The sequence below is a fragment of the Catharus ustulatus genome, chromosome 5 (assembly GCF_009819885.2).
Source record: "Catharus ustulatus isolate bCatUst1 chromosome 5, bCatUst1.pri.v2, whole genome shotgun sequence".
NCBI classification, from domain to species: Eukaryota; Metazoa; Chordata; class Aves; order Passeriformes; family Turdidae; genus Catharus; species Catharus ustulatus.
In genome coordinates, this window is record NC_046225.1 from 51,280,538 (window position 1) to 51,295,985 (window position 15,448).

The 15,448-nt window shown below is 38.5% G+C and overlaps 1 protein-coding gene across 3 annotated transcripts in view; it reads left to right on the top strand.

Moving 5' to 3' along the window:
* ATP8A1 (ATPase phospholipid transporting 8A1) overlaps nucleotides 1-15,448 on the top strand; it is a 111,126-nt gene that overhangs the window by 32,450 nt on the left and 63,228 nt on the right. For 2 of the 3 annotated variants that reach the window (XM_033059594.1, XM_033059593.1), the window contains exons 11-17: nucleotides 1,141-1,306; nucleotides 3,202-3,329; nucleotides 5,884-5,961; nucleotides 8,346-8,434; nucleotides 8,947-8,991; nucleotides 12,642-12,714; nucleotides 15,149-15,254. In XM_033059594.1, the coding sequence (XP_032915485.1) occupies nucleotides 1,141-1,306; nucleotides 3,202-3,329; nucleotides 5,884-5,961; nucleotides 8,346-8,434; nucleotides 8,947-8,991; nucleotides 12,642-12,714; nucleotides 15,149-15,254 (685 nt within the window). The remainder of the gene's footprint in view (nucleotides 1-1,140; nucleotides 1,307-3,201; nucleotides 3,330-5,883; nucleotides 5,962-8,345; nucleotides 8,435-8,946; nucleotides 8,992-12,641; nucleotides 12,715-15,148; nucleotides 15,255-15,448) is intronic. The other variant, XM_033059595.1, reaches the window with a different exon arrangement.

The following is a 15,448-nucleotide window of genomic DNA, read 5'->3' on the forward strand; positions in this document are numbered from 1 at the left end:
AGAATTTCAGATTGATCTTTCATGCCTTATTTCTTGCTTTTCTTATTTGTAAAATAGTTACAGTAATTTCATGATTATAAGCCGCACCATTTTGACCAAAGTTTTGGTCCGTACCCGGAAGTGCAGCTTGTAATCCAGAGTGGCTAATACATGGACAATGTTCTAAAAGTTGCCAACCCGGAAGTGAGAACCCGCAGCAGCCCCAAGCCGAGCTGAAGCCCGGCCAGCCCTGGCGGCGTGGCGGGGGCCGGCGGTGCGGAGGAGCCCAGCAGAACTGGGACCAGAGGTGTGGGAAAGCCCGGCAGAAGGGGGAAGCACGGCGGCACAGGGCCACTGGCAGCAGGGGGAAACCCAGCAGAGCCAGGGCCAGCAGCACGGGGAAGCCTGGAAGAGCCAGGGCCAGCAGCGCGGGGGAGCCCGGCGGAGCAGGGGAGCTAGGCAGAGCCGGGCCAGGGCAAGCAAACGCTGTGGCGGCAGTGCTGGTGGCGGGCAGGGGCGAGTGAGCCTGGCAGCAGCACCGCCTGGCTGGCCCCGAGTGGCCCCGCTGAGCAGCAGTGCCGAGCTGGGCCACCCAACCCTGTCGGCAGCCCCGAGCAGGCCGAGCCCACCCAGCCCTGAGCCGAGCCAGCAAACCCCGTGATCCCGCAATTCTGTTACTAATTGGCAAATTTGTGGAAGTTGCACACGGATCCTCGCTGCGAACGAAAGTGCGGCTTACAATCTGGTGCGGCTTATTTATGGACAAAGAATGAAATGTTACCAACACCCAGATGTGCGGCTCATAATCCGGTGTGGCTTGTAATCGTGAGATTACTGTAGTTGATAAAGTGTGTCTGTATTAGCAGCTGTCTTCTGTTGCACTGACTAGGTGTATGCACATCCATTTTTAGTGTTTGCTGTTAACTATTGGTGTTACCAGTGTTCCGTGTGATTGTTTAAACTTCTTGTGACACAATTCTAAAGCTCCAGTTCATAGATATATGAGCTGCTGGTTTTGGAGTTTTTTAAGTAAAAGAGTTAGGGCATTTATGATGACGTATTTGGGAGAATATTTAGAAAATAACATGTAATTTGAAAAGCAAGAACAGTATTACATCATTTAATATTTAATAGCCACTGCTGTTTTTTTATCTTTTGCAGAATTCAACAAGTCCACCTCTTAAAATGTCTAATGTGGAAAGAATTACGAATATTCAGATTTTGATTTTGTTCTGCATCCTTATTGCCATGTCTTTGATCTGCTCTATTGGTTCAGCTATATGGAACCGAAGGCATACTGGAAGAGACTGGTATCTTGATCTAAATTGTAAGATCTAAAATATTACATTAATATTTTAGTATTTGGTTGCCTTTCATATTTGGAAGGGAGGATGATTACCTTCCCTTGCACAGTGTTTTTTTTGTCAGTCTCTCTTTTTGTTGATTAAAGTCATTAGGCTAGGTATATCACAGCAAGTATAAAATCTGCCTTACTGTGCCATCTGAGCTCTTGTTAAATTCAAGAAGAGGGAGATGATTGGTTTGTCTCTACTTCTTTCAGGCATTCCATCTCTGCAGCCCAGCAAGGTCAGCATCACCGTTACACTGGCATAAACAGTCAGTGTCCTAGACATGAGATTAAAACCTCTGGAGCTGTTAGCAGTAGTTTATATTTAAAGCTGCAGTGACTTTTCTGAGTTTTTAAACTTGCTTGTCTTAGGAAGTGATGCTGTGACTTTATAATTTTTACTGTATAGGACTGTAACTAATTAATATCAGAACTTAATAGACTCCTCCTAAAGAAGATAAAAGAGGCACAAGAGGTCTCGTCTAACATATTATATGGGGCAGCTGTAAATAAGGCAGATGCAGGTCAGTGTGATGTTACACAGGCCTTCACAGCAGCATGCAACATACTGACAGTCTGACCCTCTGTGAGGAAATGATTTTAAAGTAGTTTTTGTGAACATACTTTGTGGTCAATTATTCATGTTTTCAGAATTTCTTAGGGTCTTGTAATATCGAAGGAGGACATTAGATGTGTTTCATCTGTGCTTTTTTTTTTCTTTACTGGAAAATATAAGAGTTTTAAGAATATGGTGGCTATTATATGGTTAGCACAGTAGTAAAGCAGTTTATAAATTGTTGTTATTCCTGAAAAAAGAAACATGAAATCGTGGCTATTGATATTTTGGTCTGTGTGTTCTCTATGATTATCTATGTCAGTTTATTTTCTGGTATATGTCCCATGATTAAATGAAATTGTTTTGGGTTTTGTAGGGTATGTCCTTTAAGGCTGTATTCAGGACATAGTTGTTGTGATAGCAAATGCCTTTAGTATGTAAGAAGCATTTTATCCCCCTTTCCCCTTAGTTATCTAATTTTTTAGTTTCTTGGTCTTTTCAACAAGTACTTCGTTTGATGCTCTAATTGATATTAATGAAAGTCTTCAAAACCTTCTTTCTGAGATCTTAGAGTAACAAACAAATCCGTGATGGACAGACAGTGGAAACCTATCTGAGGCCGTTTTTCTTTGAGATGCCTTGAATACAGCTAGACAGGCTCCATCTTTTACCCTTTTGCTGTACTGCAGAGCAGACTTTCCCATTCTCATCCTCTCTGAGCTGCTACTGCTGGAGTTATCTTTAAAAGAAAAATTTAAAACCTTAAAGAAAACAGTAGTATAAAACTACTTGTTTTATATGTTGATATTCACATTTCCAGTTCTTTAGAGCTTTCATTAAACTTTAATTTCACATTTTCCTTTCATGGGATGTGAATTTACCTCTTCTATAGTATTTTGCTCTGTTGAGGGAGAATGTACGATTGTGTGAAGGTGGATGGAGAAAAAATTCATTCCACTATGTATTTCCCCTTTTGAAATATAAAACTGTAATATTTTGAGTTTAGAACTTGGTTGCTTATATAGATATTCCCAGATTTTGATCTTAAAATGTAGTAAAATAGGGAATGGTTGGTAAGTTTTCTCTTCAGAAATTGGAGGTGATTGCAAAGATCGCTGAATTTGAACTCTGCTATTATAATAGCGATCCTTAATTCTGAGGAAGGTCTTATCTATAGGCAAGTGATACTCTAATTGATTCCAAAGATTCTTCTAACAATTCAAAAATCAGCTGATAATGCAATATTTTGAATACACTACATATATATTGTTCTAACTACAGTCTGAAATATTTATTTGATTACTTTTTTTTTTGACAGATGGTGGAGCAAGCAACTTCGGTTTGAATTTCTTGACTTTTATCATTCTCTTCAATAATCTTATTCCAATCAGCTTGTTGGTTACACTTGAAGTCGTTAAATTTATCCAGGCATATTTCATAAATTGGGTAAATACTAGTTTTATAATATGCATTGATTTCTAAAATCAAGTGGTTCACAAGTACGTGAAACGGTGGGTTGCTTGTCTATGTATATATGTTTTTCAGACTTTTTTTGTATCTTTATTTATTATTGGTGGCATCTGAGGAGGTAATAATAAATTATTTTGTTTAGTGCTCTTATAGCTGCACCAGATTGATTTTAGGAGCATGTTTGTTGTAATCCATTAATTGTAGAGGAGCAAAGTGAACCTTCTGTGGATTGCAGATAGAAACTTCAGGTTTGACTATTCCCCAAAACATGATTAAAACCAAATGAGTTTAAATGTTGATACCAAATATTTATACATTTTATTTAACAGTAAATGAAATAAGGAAATAGAAAAAGGGGATGGTGGGACAGGAAGCGTGAGAGAGACAGATTAAATAGAAAACTGTCACCCCTCTGTGGGTCCCGGCAATGTGTTGTCAGTCCTCTCCATCTGGTCTTCTTGGTGGTCTTTTTGCCCCCTCCGAAAGGCATAGAATTCAAAGGATTAATATTGAATTGACCAGCCTGGTTTGGGCCAAGTGGAAATGTCCTGGGCAAGTTTGACACTGTCTCTGGCAAGACTCTGGATTGGTGACACCATTTTTCACCATGTGCAAGGCCTCAGGAATTAGTCTGGGGAGCACTTTGGGGGTCTTTGGTGATTGTGACATCCCCATCAACTGTCCCCCACATGAATGTCCTGTGGATGTGGCTTTCTGGGGTGGTAAGGGGCTGTTTCACAGCTGAGGCAGTTTGTGTGACGGAGGATGGGTGTTCACTACCTCTGACCACAGGCTGCACCACACACACAAAGCCCTCCTCCTCCTCTGCCCTTGGTGGGGAGTCTGTGCAAACCTGGCGGCAGGAGATAAGACTGAGAACTATGGCCTCCCCCAACCCAAAGTTAGGGAAGGATGATTTTCAGGACAGCTGCTGGGCTTGGCCCTCCTATGAATGCTCTCCCACCTTTATCTGTTTCTTCCCAGACCTGAGATGAATGAACAAAAGTGTCACTTTATCTTATCTTGGGTTCTCTTAGGCAGCTTAACTCACATTCCAAGGTTTCTTTCAGGGAGCCCATTGAAAGTTTGGTGGTGCAACTTTTCACGTCAATGTTTAAGCCATGAACTATAACATTTCAGTCTCTGTAACATTAGTGTTTTTGTGCTTTTTACTTTCTCATTATTGATTTTCAGGTATCAGTTTCATTCAGAATGATCAGAAGAATGTGTTTTGAAGTGCTGGGGAATTTTGTCCAGTTTCATATTTTCTTTCCAGACATTGGCACATTTTACTTTGGCATTTTGCTTATTTTTTTTTTCTAAGCACAACCCTTGTTTAATGGAGCAGGTTTTATTGTACGAGGCAGTGTCTACTAGTATTATCACGTATGAAATATATAAAGATTGATTTGGCATCCTTTAATTTTTTTTTTCTTAATGAATTAGTGGGGAAAATGGAGGGTTTACTCTGAGGTGGGAGTGAGCTAATTTCTTTAAAGCCATGTAAACATGCCTTCCATTTTTCCATTTTTTTCCAAATGTAAATTTATCATAGCATTCTGAACACATTAATCCGATTCCGTGATCAAATGTGTGAAGCAGATTTGTATGTGTGAGATATGTCATGGAGATATAGATAAGAATGCATGTAGCAGGTAAAGCATATGCTTTTGTGAGCAGTCAGCTGGTTTCGATTTTTTTTTTTTTTTGTGCTGCAAAACAAACTGTTAACAAATTGGAGAATGCAATTAAATTCTTCCTTAATTGTCTATATTTTAAAACAAATATTCAACAAAGACCCATCTTGAATGTGTAGATTGCCACTGTTTATACAAAAAATTAGAAAGGCAGTTTTAACTTCTCTTCCCGCCCCAGTTTCTCATTATTAGGGATTAGTTGCCTTTAATTTATCCTGATCTGGAAGTCTGGACTTTTAACTTAAGTAATATTTCTCTTTGTATGTAGACTATATTTGTATGGAGAAATTGGTCGTCTGCAATCTGTTGCGCTGTATTACCACATTACCATGTTTTAATCTTTTACTGTATTTAAAAACAAATTCTGATGTTTATTTAATAAGAGGAAAAGAACTCACACCATGTGAATTGTATCTCACATTTATTGTGCGCTCTCAATTTTATCTTCATGTTTTTGTCTTGAGGTATATTTATCTTGCTATTTAGAAAAGACTTGTTCTGCATACAATAGAAGTAGGTAAGACTGACTTCTCCCTAAGAGTCACAGTTTAGTATTTCTGTTTGTTGCTAAAGTCATTCTAAGTGTGTGGGTCAACAGTTTTTCAGTAATACTGATCACTAGAAATAATCTGAGCAAAATCACCCATGAGATCTTATTTCTTCTGGGGACTCTTGGAAGTGATCTGGTAGTGTCTGTGGCTTCCCATGTTGAAACAATCTTAGGTAGATCTATTCATGTTTGGCCTTTTCTTCTACACTTCTCTATGTGCTAGATTTTTTGTAAGAAGTCTTGGAAGGCTGATTTTAAATATATGTACTTTTTTTATGCCTAGGACATAGACATGCACTATGAACCTACAGACACTGCTGCGATGGCTCGTACTTCCAATCTCAATGAAGAGCTTGGACAGGTAGATAAAAGAATTACTGGTTCTAACTCTCTATTAAAATTGTTCATTTGAGGATTTATTTCAAAAAAATATTCTTACCATAGTATTTGCTCATTTTTATTCTCTTAGTTTTGTCATGTCGTTTTAAAAATACTTTGCAGTATGAGCAAATTAAAACCAATATGACATGAACAATCTCTGTATCAAGGTGCATGTGGTAATCACTGAAGTTTGAAGTGTGTCAATAAAGTTACAAAATCAAAGGAATTTTGAGCATTAAGGCTATCTGTGGTATAAAATTTAGTCTCAGTATATACACTTGCAATAATGTGTGTCTTCAGTATGTAATTTTTTTCACATACTCTGCATTCCTGAGAAAGGACAGTGAGTATCTTAGGGTTGAATCACAGTTCTATGCGTCCTCTTTTCTTGCCACTAAAAACTGGAAGGTGTGAATGGAATGGGGGCTCATGGCTGAATTAAACCCTGGAAATTTGAGCTTAATTCTTCTTTATGCTTTGGAGTTCTCTTTTAATACTGTAAAATTAGTTCAGCTTTTCACAAGACATCACTTGTTATATGTTGTTCATGATTAGGAAGTATGACTTAGTACAAAGGTGCCTGGGGCACAGGGTGTGCTTCTAGAAGAGCTACACGTGGTATTTGCTCTTTCACTCAATTGTATCTGCAGTCTGACTTTAAAAACAAGCTAAGCTTTCTGGTACACTGGTGGTGAGCAACTCTTGCAATGGAAAATAAATTACATGCTCATTCAATTGAATTGTACTGTGAACACAAATACGCATGTTCTTGCATTTCCTAACCTAGAAGTATTCATAACTAATTCTTTACTTTATTGCATGGGAATGTGCAGGTTGTCTCTGGCTTTCCAAAACCAATAAATAATAACTTGGTTTTAGCCATACAGCAAAGCAGTCCTAGGGACTAATACTTAAGAGATGTGCCTTTTGGAAAAACAGTTTGAAGGTTAGTATGTTCTATGCCTTATCTACATAGAGGAGTCCAGGGCCTTTGCCTACTGCGTTTAACATGTATGTGCCGAAAGTTTTGTTGTTTCCCTGGCTTAGAAAGAGAGTACAAGCTCATCTAGTGGGGACGAGTCTTTGTTGAATCTTAGCTTTCCTTCTGTTTCATTTTACACTACCTGTTTTTTCTATCTCTGCGGCTAGTTTGTTATTCACATTCCCAGACACATTCTTTCCTGTTGACTTCAGTAGTTTTTGTCTTCATTTCTAAGGATTCTCATCAAATTCTCCTTCACCATCAGGAGCTAGTCAGGCATCTTGGGATCTCCATTTTAATTTTTTTGATAGATTCTTAATTTGAGCAGATATTTCAGGGAGACCAAAGGACTCTACTAAAAAGAGCAGGTTTCTTCTTTGAAATACATGAGGGTTGCATATAATGAAGAGATTTCCCCAGGAGATACTCAGGTTTTAAGAAAGGCAAAACTTTGGTGTTGGGGAAAAAAGGTTAATTTTCTTAGCTGCAATTCCCACTTTCCCATTTGTGCACCCACACACAAAAATATATACAATTTGCTGCATAAACCTGACACAGAGTTTTCTTCTAACAGCTGATTCAGCAAAGGCATAATTCCTCAGAAACATTTTAACTAATACATAGCATTATTAGTCCCAGTTAATTCCTAATTAAGAGTCCTTAGATTTTTTTTTTTAATTAGAAATAAATTTTAATGAATTGAAGTTTACCTGTGACTCATAGTAGAACTTTTGGTTTATCACAGATTGCCTCATTTCTTCATATATTAACTTTTTTCTTAAAATTAGGTTTAAACAAAACTTAAAAATATCACAGGTTCATGTACTTCAGCTTTGTATTTTAAAATGCTTTACTTAGTAGTTTCTGGAACTGAAGGGTTTATAATGCTAGAGTAGGTAAAAAGGAATGTATTTCTCCTTTTCCAGTAATTTGGCATTTCTGAACTGTTGTGCTTTTATTAACATTTGGCTTTAAGAAGATATTTCTATGTCAAAAAAATCAGTTTAGAAATGCATGTAGATACTTTTGTTATCATACTGCTTTCTGTCCAAAGTTTAATGTTTTACTGGCAAAGTCCTTGTTCTTCACTAGTTTCTTGTGCTTCAACAAAATGTAAAATGAGGAATAGTTAAATACACCACCATGCACTGAAGAAAACTTAAATGTCCTGACATCTCAGTTGATTGATTTATTTGGAAAAGGGTATGAAGGCTGTGCATCTGCCATGTTTATGTATTATTTTTGTTGTTGGCTTTTTTCCTAGAAACTGTGAAAATTGCAGAACAAGTAAAAATATTTCATGTATTGATAGTCATGAATTGTACTAGATATGTTACTAACTGCTGGATGATGCTGTATAATGGATTTTGTCATTCGTTTAGGTCAAATACATATTTTCTGACAAAACGGGTACCCTGACATGCAATGTCATGCAATTTAAGAAGTGTACAGTAGCAGGAATTGCATATGGGTAGGTATTTTTATATGCTTCTTCATCTGTGTGCCTCTGCCTGTCCATATGCCTGTGCATTAATACTGTAGGCAAAATAAACTTACACCTGAAAATATCTACAACTCAGTCAGCTTCTTGTGACTATAAAATGTTACTTACAAGAGACAGGATCACTTCTTACATGATGTCTCTTTTTGCAAAGAGGAACAAAAATAAAGTTGAAATACCACAGACTTGCTCCTGTAATGTGCATGTTTTTGCCATTGTTTACCCTGTTTTATGTTGTTACAAATACCTGAGAGAGACTTGCAAAAACTCTGTTTGTTATAGCTTATGAAGTCTCGATAGAAAGACCATATTTTTGCAATTTTCATTGCAATCTAGGCACTAGCAAAATAGTTGCAAAATGGGGTTTTTTTGGTAATTTTGTTTTATTAACTAACTACTTTTTTTAACATGTGATCCAGTCTTTTAGCATTTGTGATTCTCTCTCCTCTCCCTGTTCTGTTTTTCCTTTGCCTCTTGTGCAGCCATTGCCCTGAGCCTGAGGATTATAGTGTTCCTTCAGATGATTGGTAAGCTCTAAAAATCATTTCGCTTCTGCTGTTTCTTGAAGCTTCAGACTTAAAAATACTGAGCAACATATTTAGAGATGGAGCTACATGTGAGATAGTTTACTGCTCAAAAGTTATTTCAGCACTGAATTCACGCAGACTGCCATCTTACACAAAGTGTGCCATGCAAATTTTATGGCATTAGGTTGCATACTCCAGAATAGAATCTCTAATAGGGTCCCTGTAATGCAGTGCAGTCATTCTACTGACAGTCCTGGTGCAATTCAAAATTACTTATTGGAGAGAAAGTTTTGTCTTTTACTATATATCTGGTACTATGGTAACTTTAATCACACTTTTCTGATGCTAGTCAGTGATTTGTTAGTGATATGTTCATAATCAATAATATGTTTAGAAAAAAATCTGTATTTCAGAGTGAAAAGTATGTACAGTAATTTCACGACTATAAGGCGCACCAGATTATAAGGCGCACCTCTGGGAGTCGGCAAAATTCCAATCTTTTCCCATATTTAAGGCGCACCGGCCTATAAGGCGCAACGTTTTTTTGCAGCGAGAATCCGTGCCGCACACAACAAAGTAACTAATTACTAAGAGAATCGCGCAATCGTGGGGTTTACTGGCAGGTGCTCAATTTGCAAACATTTTTCACAGATTGGCGTAGCCTTTAAATGCAGCCCCAAGCGTCCTCCCTGTGCGCGGGCCCCGACACTCCCGCCCACCCCCGGCACCGGCTGCTGAGGTGCAGCTCGGGGCCACCACAGTTCGGGGCGGCTTGGGGCCGGGGCGGCTTGGGGCCACTGTGGCGCAGCCATGGCTCACACTTCCGGGTTGGCTCAGGGTGGCCGCGGCTCACAGCTTCTGTGGCAGCCCGCTCTCTCCGTCCCTGTGCCGCCCCAGCGCTCCGGCAACTCCGTGCAGCTCCATGCAGCTCCAGGAGCCCCATGCCCCCCTGGTGCTCCGGGTGCCCCGTGCCGCTCTGGGAGCCACGCGCCCCCCCGGGCTTTTCCCCCGTGCCAGCACAACCCTGATGCCGGTGGGCTTGTCCCACGCCAGCGCTGCCCTGATGCCACCGGCTTCCCCCCCCACCGCCTGGGCTGCACTGCTGGGCTTTCCCAGCCATGCCCAGGCCGCTCCGCCACCGCCAGGCTTGCCCTGCGCCAGCACTGCCCTGATCCCGCCGGGCTCGCCCCATGCCAGCGCTACCCCGATGCTGCCAGGCTTGGCCGGCACTGGCACTGCCCCAATGTCGCCAGGCTCGCCCCGGCCTGGCGCTACCCTAATGCCACTGGGCAGGCTCTGCTCAGTTCGGGGCTGTTGCGGGCTCGCACTTCCAGGTTGGCAAATTCCCAAACTTTGTCCATATATAAGGCGCACCGGACCATAAGACACACTTCCAGGTTCGGACCAAAATTTTAGTCGAAAGGGTGCACCTTATAGTTGTGAAATTACTGCAATGTTATTTTGCTAATTTACTTCCTCCAGATAGTTTTAGAATATTAGCACTACATAGTTCTTAACTGGAACTGAGATTAGAGCACCCAAATACACGTGGGACTAACTTTAATGTCTTAATAGTTACTTCAGGAAAGAAAATTCCTGGCTTCCTTTCTGCTGTCATCTACATGAAGCCTTGTGCTTCTTCATCATACTCTCTTAAACTGAATATTTGCAATACCATTCAAAGTAAGCTCGGATACATCAGAGAAAAAATGTCATTTACAGTCTTTAAATTATCACTATTTTATTTGTTGAAAGTGACAACAAGACAATGTCACACAAAATTGAAATGTGTTGCCATCTTTTGTTGAAAACATTTGAAGGACAAAAAAATCTTTGCTAAATTAGAGTTAATAATTCTTAGTATAGATAGAAAAAAAGCCCAAACCAAACCCTGAAAAATTCCTCATGGGACATATAAAATGTAGTACACATGCACACCCCAAAATCTTACCTGAATATCATCATTTGATGTAGTACACATGCACACCCCAAAATCTTACCTGAATATCATCATTTGATGTAGAAGGAAGATGTTTCCTAAAAATGCATGTGTGCTTAACTGCATACAACTTCTTTAAAACAATGCAGTGCTTACATGAAATTAAGCATGCTTGTTTATAAGCCATTAATGAAAAGAGACTGGTTTTGACTAAGTCACGTAAATATCTTTATGAGCACATTTGAAATGGATAAACTGATATCTGAACAGTAGTTAAAAAAAAAAACAACACAAATTTTTAATAGGCAAAGAATATGTCAGAAATACCTATAAAATATGATACTTGAAATTTCTTGGTGTGTAAATCTATTGCGATTAATAAAGTCTGTTTGTACCAGTAACATTTCTAGCCCTAACATGACTAATATACTAAACCCCAAATTTTTTTTTCTTTCGTATTAGAAAGAATTGTCTTCCACTTTGTTGCAACTTACACCTGCAAATATTTTTCCATATTTTAGCACTGAGAGTCGGGAAAATATATATCAGAAAATTTTAAACAAACAAAACTTATAGCTTAGACTCTAAACAAACATAATGTGTCTGAAGGTGTTAATATTTAGCACTTCAAGATCTATTTACTTTGCATTTAGAAAAGAAGTCTTGCTGAAGAAGAATGCTTCAAATTTTTCACTTAAATTATAGTTAGAAAAAGTAGTTCTTGCATAGCTGTACAGAGGAGGTTCTGCATTTTGTATTCCTCCATGGTAGTTACTGCAGGACTAAAACAGCTGACTTTTGGTTTTCATAGAGAATCTTTAGACTGCCTTTGATGTATATGGCTTATTCTTCAACTTTAATCACCAAATGTATTTATATTTTTGTAAATTATGTAATCCAAAGCAAGACCCAAAGTAAATGAAAAAATAAGTTCCTTCAACTGGATTCACTTTTCAGCACTGTTTTGTTTCACTCAAAGTCATCTAGATTGTCTTAATACTTAGCTGTAGTATTAAGGCTGTGGCTGTAGTCAGCAGCAGTATCAAATCTTCCTAGAAATACCTGCATCTTTGAGCTCTCACATTCAGCCAGAATATTTGTGCTATTTGGGAGATTATTTCTCCAGAACCATCTCCTCCTTGCATCATTTAAGTCTGTACTTCACAATTGTTGTTGTTGTGTCTTCTTTATCTTTCAGTTTCAAATGTTCCTGTTTGATCATAAGTAGTAGAAAGCAAACCCTCTGCATGCAGACTTCTCTGATGTCTGAACTCATTTGTTTACCTCTTTCAGATACCAGACTTACTTTTCTGCAAACATTTAGAAACATATCCCAAAACTGCTCGTTTATTGATTAAATGTGTTGCCTTCAGGCATATTTCTTGTATCCCTTCTAAAATCTCATTGTAGAGATCAGAAGACAAGAAGCCTCATTCTTACATTGTGGATATATTTTTATTTCATCCTTCATTACCTGAATTCAGCAGAGAGACTTTGCTGGATTTAAGTGTATTTATACAAACCAAGGTTTCTTTAAATTAAATAAACTTTGGAAATGTGAAACAAGTACCTTTTCAATTCTTTTTCTCACAATACGTGATTGCAGCCTTTATTGCAGCAGTTATAGTCCAAAACTTGGGTTTGGATGATTTGTGTATAAACTGTTAAAATCGTGCTAAGAATGATCTCTTTTTTGCTTAATTATTTCCAGGCAAGGCCCACAGAATGGAGAAGAAAAAACATTTAGTGATGTATCATTACTGGAGAATCTTCAAAACAACCATGTAAGTTATATAGAAACAATTATCATTGTTTTGTGAGATGAACCATTGCTTCCAGTTATCAAAAATATTATCTCCTTTGAGGGAAAATAAATAAATTGTGTATTTATACAAAATCAGCATGACCTCATGAATACTGTTTTAATTGTTGCTGATGTATGTTGATTAGATCCAACCCTTCTTTTCTCCTCTCCTTTTTTTGTTTTGATACTATGGCTCAGATGCTAAGAGTTTGAAGTAGGCTTGTGTTCTTCTTTCTCTGGGTGCTTTACCAGTATTCCTGCTGTTCAGATGATGTCATGGCATCCATTAAAGCTTTCAGGATAAACCGACCTAACATACACCCTGACATGACTTACCTGGGCTTGGAGAGGACTCAGGAGTTAACTGTATGCATTGGGTTGAGGTACATGCTTCTGTGAGATTAGATCTTCAGATGATGAAATGAAAGAGGCATTTGGAGGCTGATATTTGGCCCAAAGAGCCAATGCATTCCTCAGGAAATTAACAAGTTATTTATGATCTGATTAAGAAACAGTACCATGATTACCACTTTCTGCTTTTTATTTGTACAAGAGATTTTTTTTTTTACCTAGTCATAAATAACACCTGCTTTAAACAGTGTACAGTAATTTCACGACCATAAGGCGCACCGGACTATAAGGCGCACCCCCTGGGAGTCGGCAAAATTCGCAACTTTGTAGATCAGATAAGGCGCACCGGACTATAGGGGGCACTTCTTATTGTGCAGCGAGGCTCCGCCGCCAGCTCCCCCCACGCGGTTGCTGGCCGAGGCCCCGCCTCAACTCAGCAGCCATGGACCCCCAGGCCCGCCTGTACCCAGCAGGGGCGGTGCCGCGGGCCCCTGGACCCGCCTCCACCTGTCTGCCGCGGCACTGCCAGCTCCCCTCGCGGCTCACAGCTCTCACTTCCGTGTAGGCAAATTTCGGAACTTTGTCCATCAGATAAGGCACACCGGACTATAAGGCGCACTTCTGGGTTCAGGGGAAAATTTTAGTCAAAAGGATGCGTCTTATAGTTGTGAAATTACTGTAACTGTTCTCCTTTTGAAGTGTAAGTAAATTGCTCTTTTCTTAAATTTTGTTCTTCCAGGACGCTAGTTCCAGTTTAACTAAAGACAGTAAAGCATCTTTTTTCTTACAAATGAGGCAGTGCTTAATGGTAGACCTCTGAGAGCAGTTCTCAAGCACATCTAAAGCAAAGGAGTCTCTTATACTGACCTGCGCAGACCATTTATATTTACAGTGCTAGTAACAGGGAGATGTGCATAGTTGGAAAGAGGCATCAGCTATTACTGCTGTTGTTGAAATGTCCTTGGTGTGCAACTGTTGAATCTTCAAAGTTTTCTGGTAGATATGTAGTAATAAGTATATATAATGTGAGCATGCAAGCTATAAAAATGTATTTTTGTGCATCTTAAAAATTCAGATACACACTCAAAGAGAGGTTTCACCACTGTATTTTAAATGCATTCTGAAGTGCTTTGGAAAAGAATTTGTCATTCTGTTTTCTGAATACCTCTTAGAGAATCTTGGGGCCCTAAGTGGAAGAGAATAAGAACCTTCTCCCATTACTGTTTCTACGCTAGAGAATTAAATTAGGTTTTCAGAGATTGTTGTATTTTATAATGTTATTCTTAGTCAACTGCAAATCTGAAATACCATAAATATGCTACAAGAAATCCTCAGTTGAGGTGGCAGCTGCTTTGAACTCACAGAACTCAAAGGCAGTGCTGGGGTTTCTTTTAAACAACCATTCAGGAGTCAGTTCATTCATTTTTTTAAATGCCTGCTGTAGTGATAAGGTTCTTAGCTGTATTTGTCAAGTTCAGTCAACTATTCTACTTAAATGTTTCTTTTCCCCTCTCTTGGCTAAACAATTTTTAATTGTTTTCGCTTTTTACACATTGAAGTTCCTGATATATTCATCTAAATGTCTTCTTTTAAAGCAGTCTGATCTTGTATCATTTTTCATGTAATTTTTGTTTGCTACGTCTTTCTAAATATTCACAAAAGATGTCATCAACTGCAGAACTAGACAGAAGTAAAAGAGATAATATTTTAGTAAAAAAGGCAACATCCAAAGAGACTTCTGTGAATGGTGTAAAATTCTTTCCATTCATCATTCATACTTACCTTCCCTAAAAATTATTCTTTAAATTGTTCTGTGTTTCTGGTTATCTAATTTTGATCATTATGATAGCAAATGCCACTAAATTCTATTTATATAACCAGTATGTAAGCACAGCAGAAAGAAGTTATCTTGCATGCTGAAATTAGTGTACAGATAGTTTTTAAAGAAAAGAGGTACCTTTCATTAAATTTTTGTGGGCTATTATTTGTCTATATCTGTTATTACATTTTGGTTATTTATCGCTTAAATGATTAATCACACTCTGACCTCTTTTTTTTCTTAGCCAACTGCGCCTATAATATGTGAGTTCTTGACAATGATGGCAGTGTGTCATACAGCAGTTCCAGAAAGAGAAGGTGATAAGATCATATACCAAGCAGCATCTCCAGGTGAGACTCAAATAAGTGACTGAACATATTTTATCAGTTCAACGAGCAAATTTTATTCAGTTTATTGTTCTTGAAGAGTCTTCCAAAATTTTAAAAAAAGAAAACTTATCCTTGGGAAGATAATTGGTATTAGCTAAAATCAGTTTTGTAAAAAAAGAATTTCAACTTTTTAACATTTTCATTAGAAAATACAT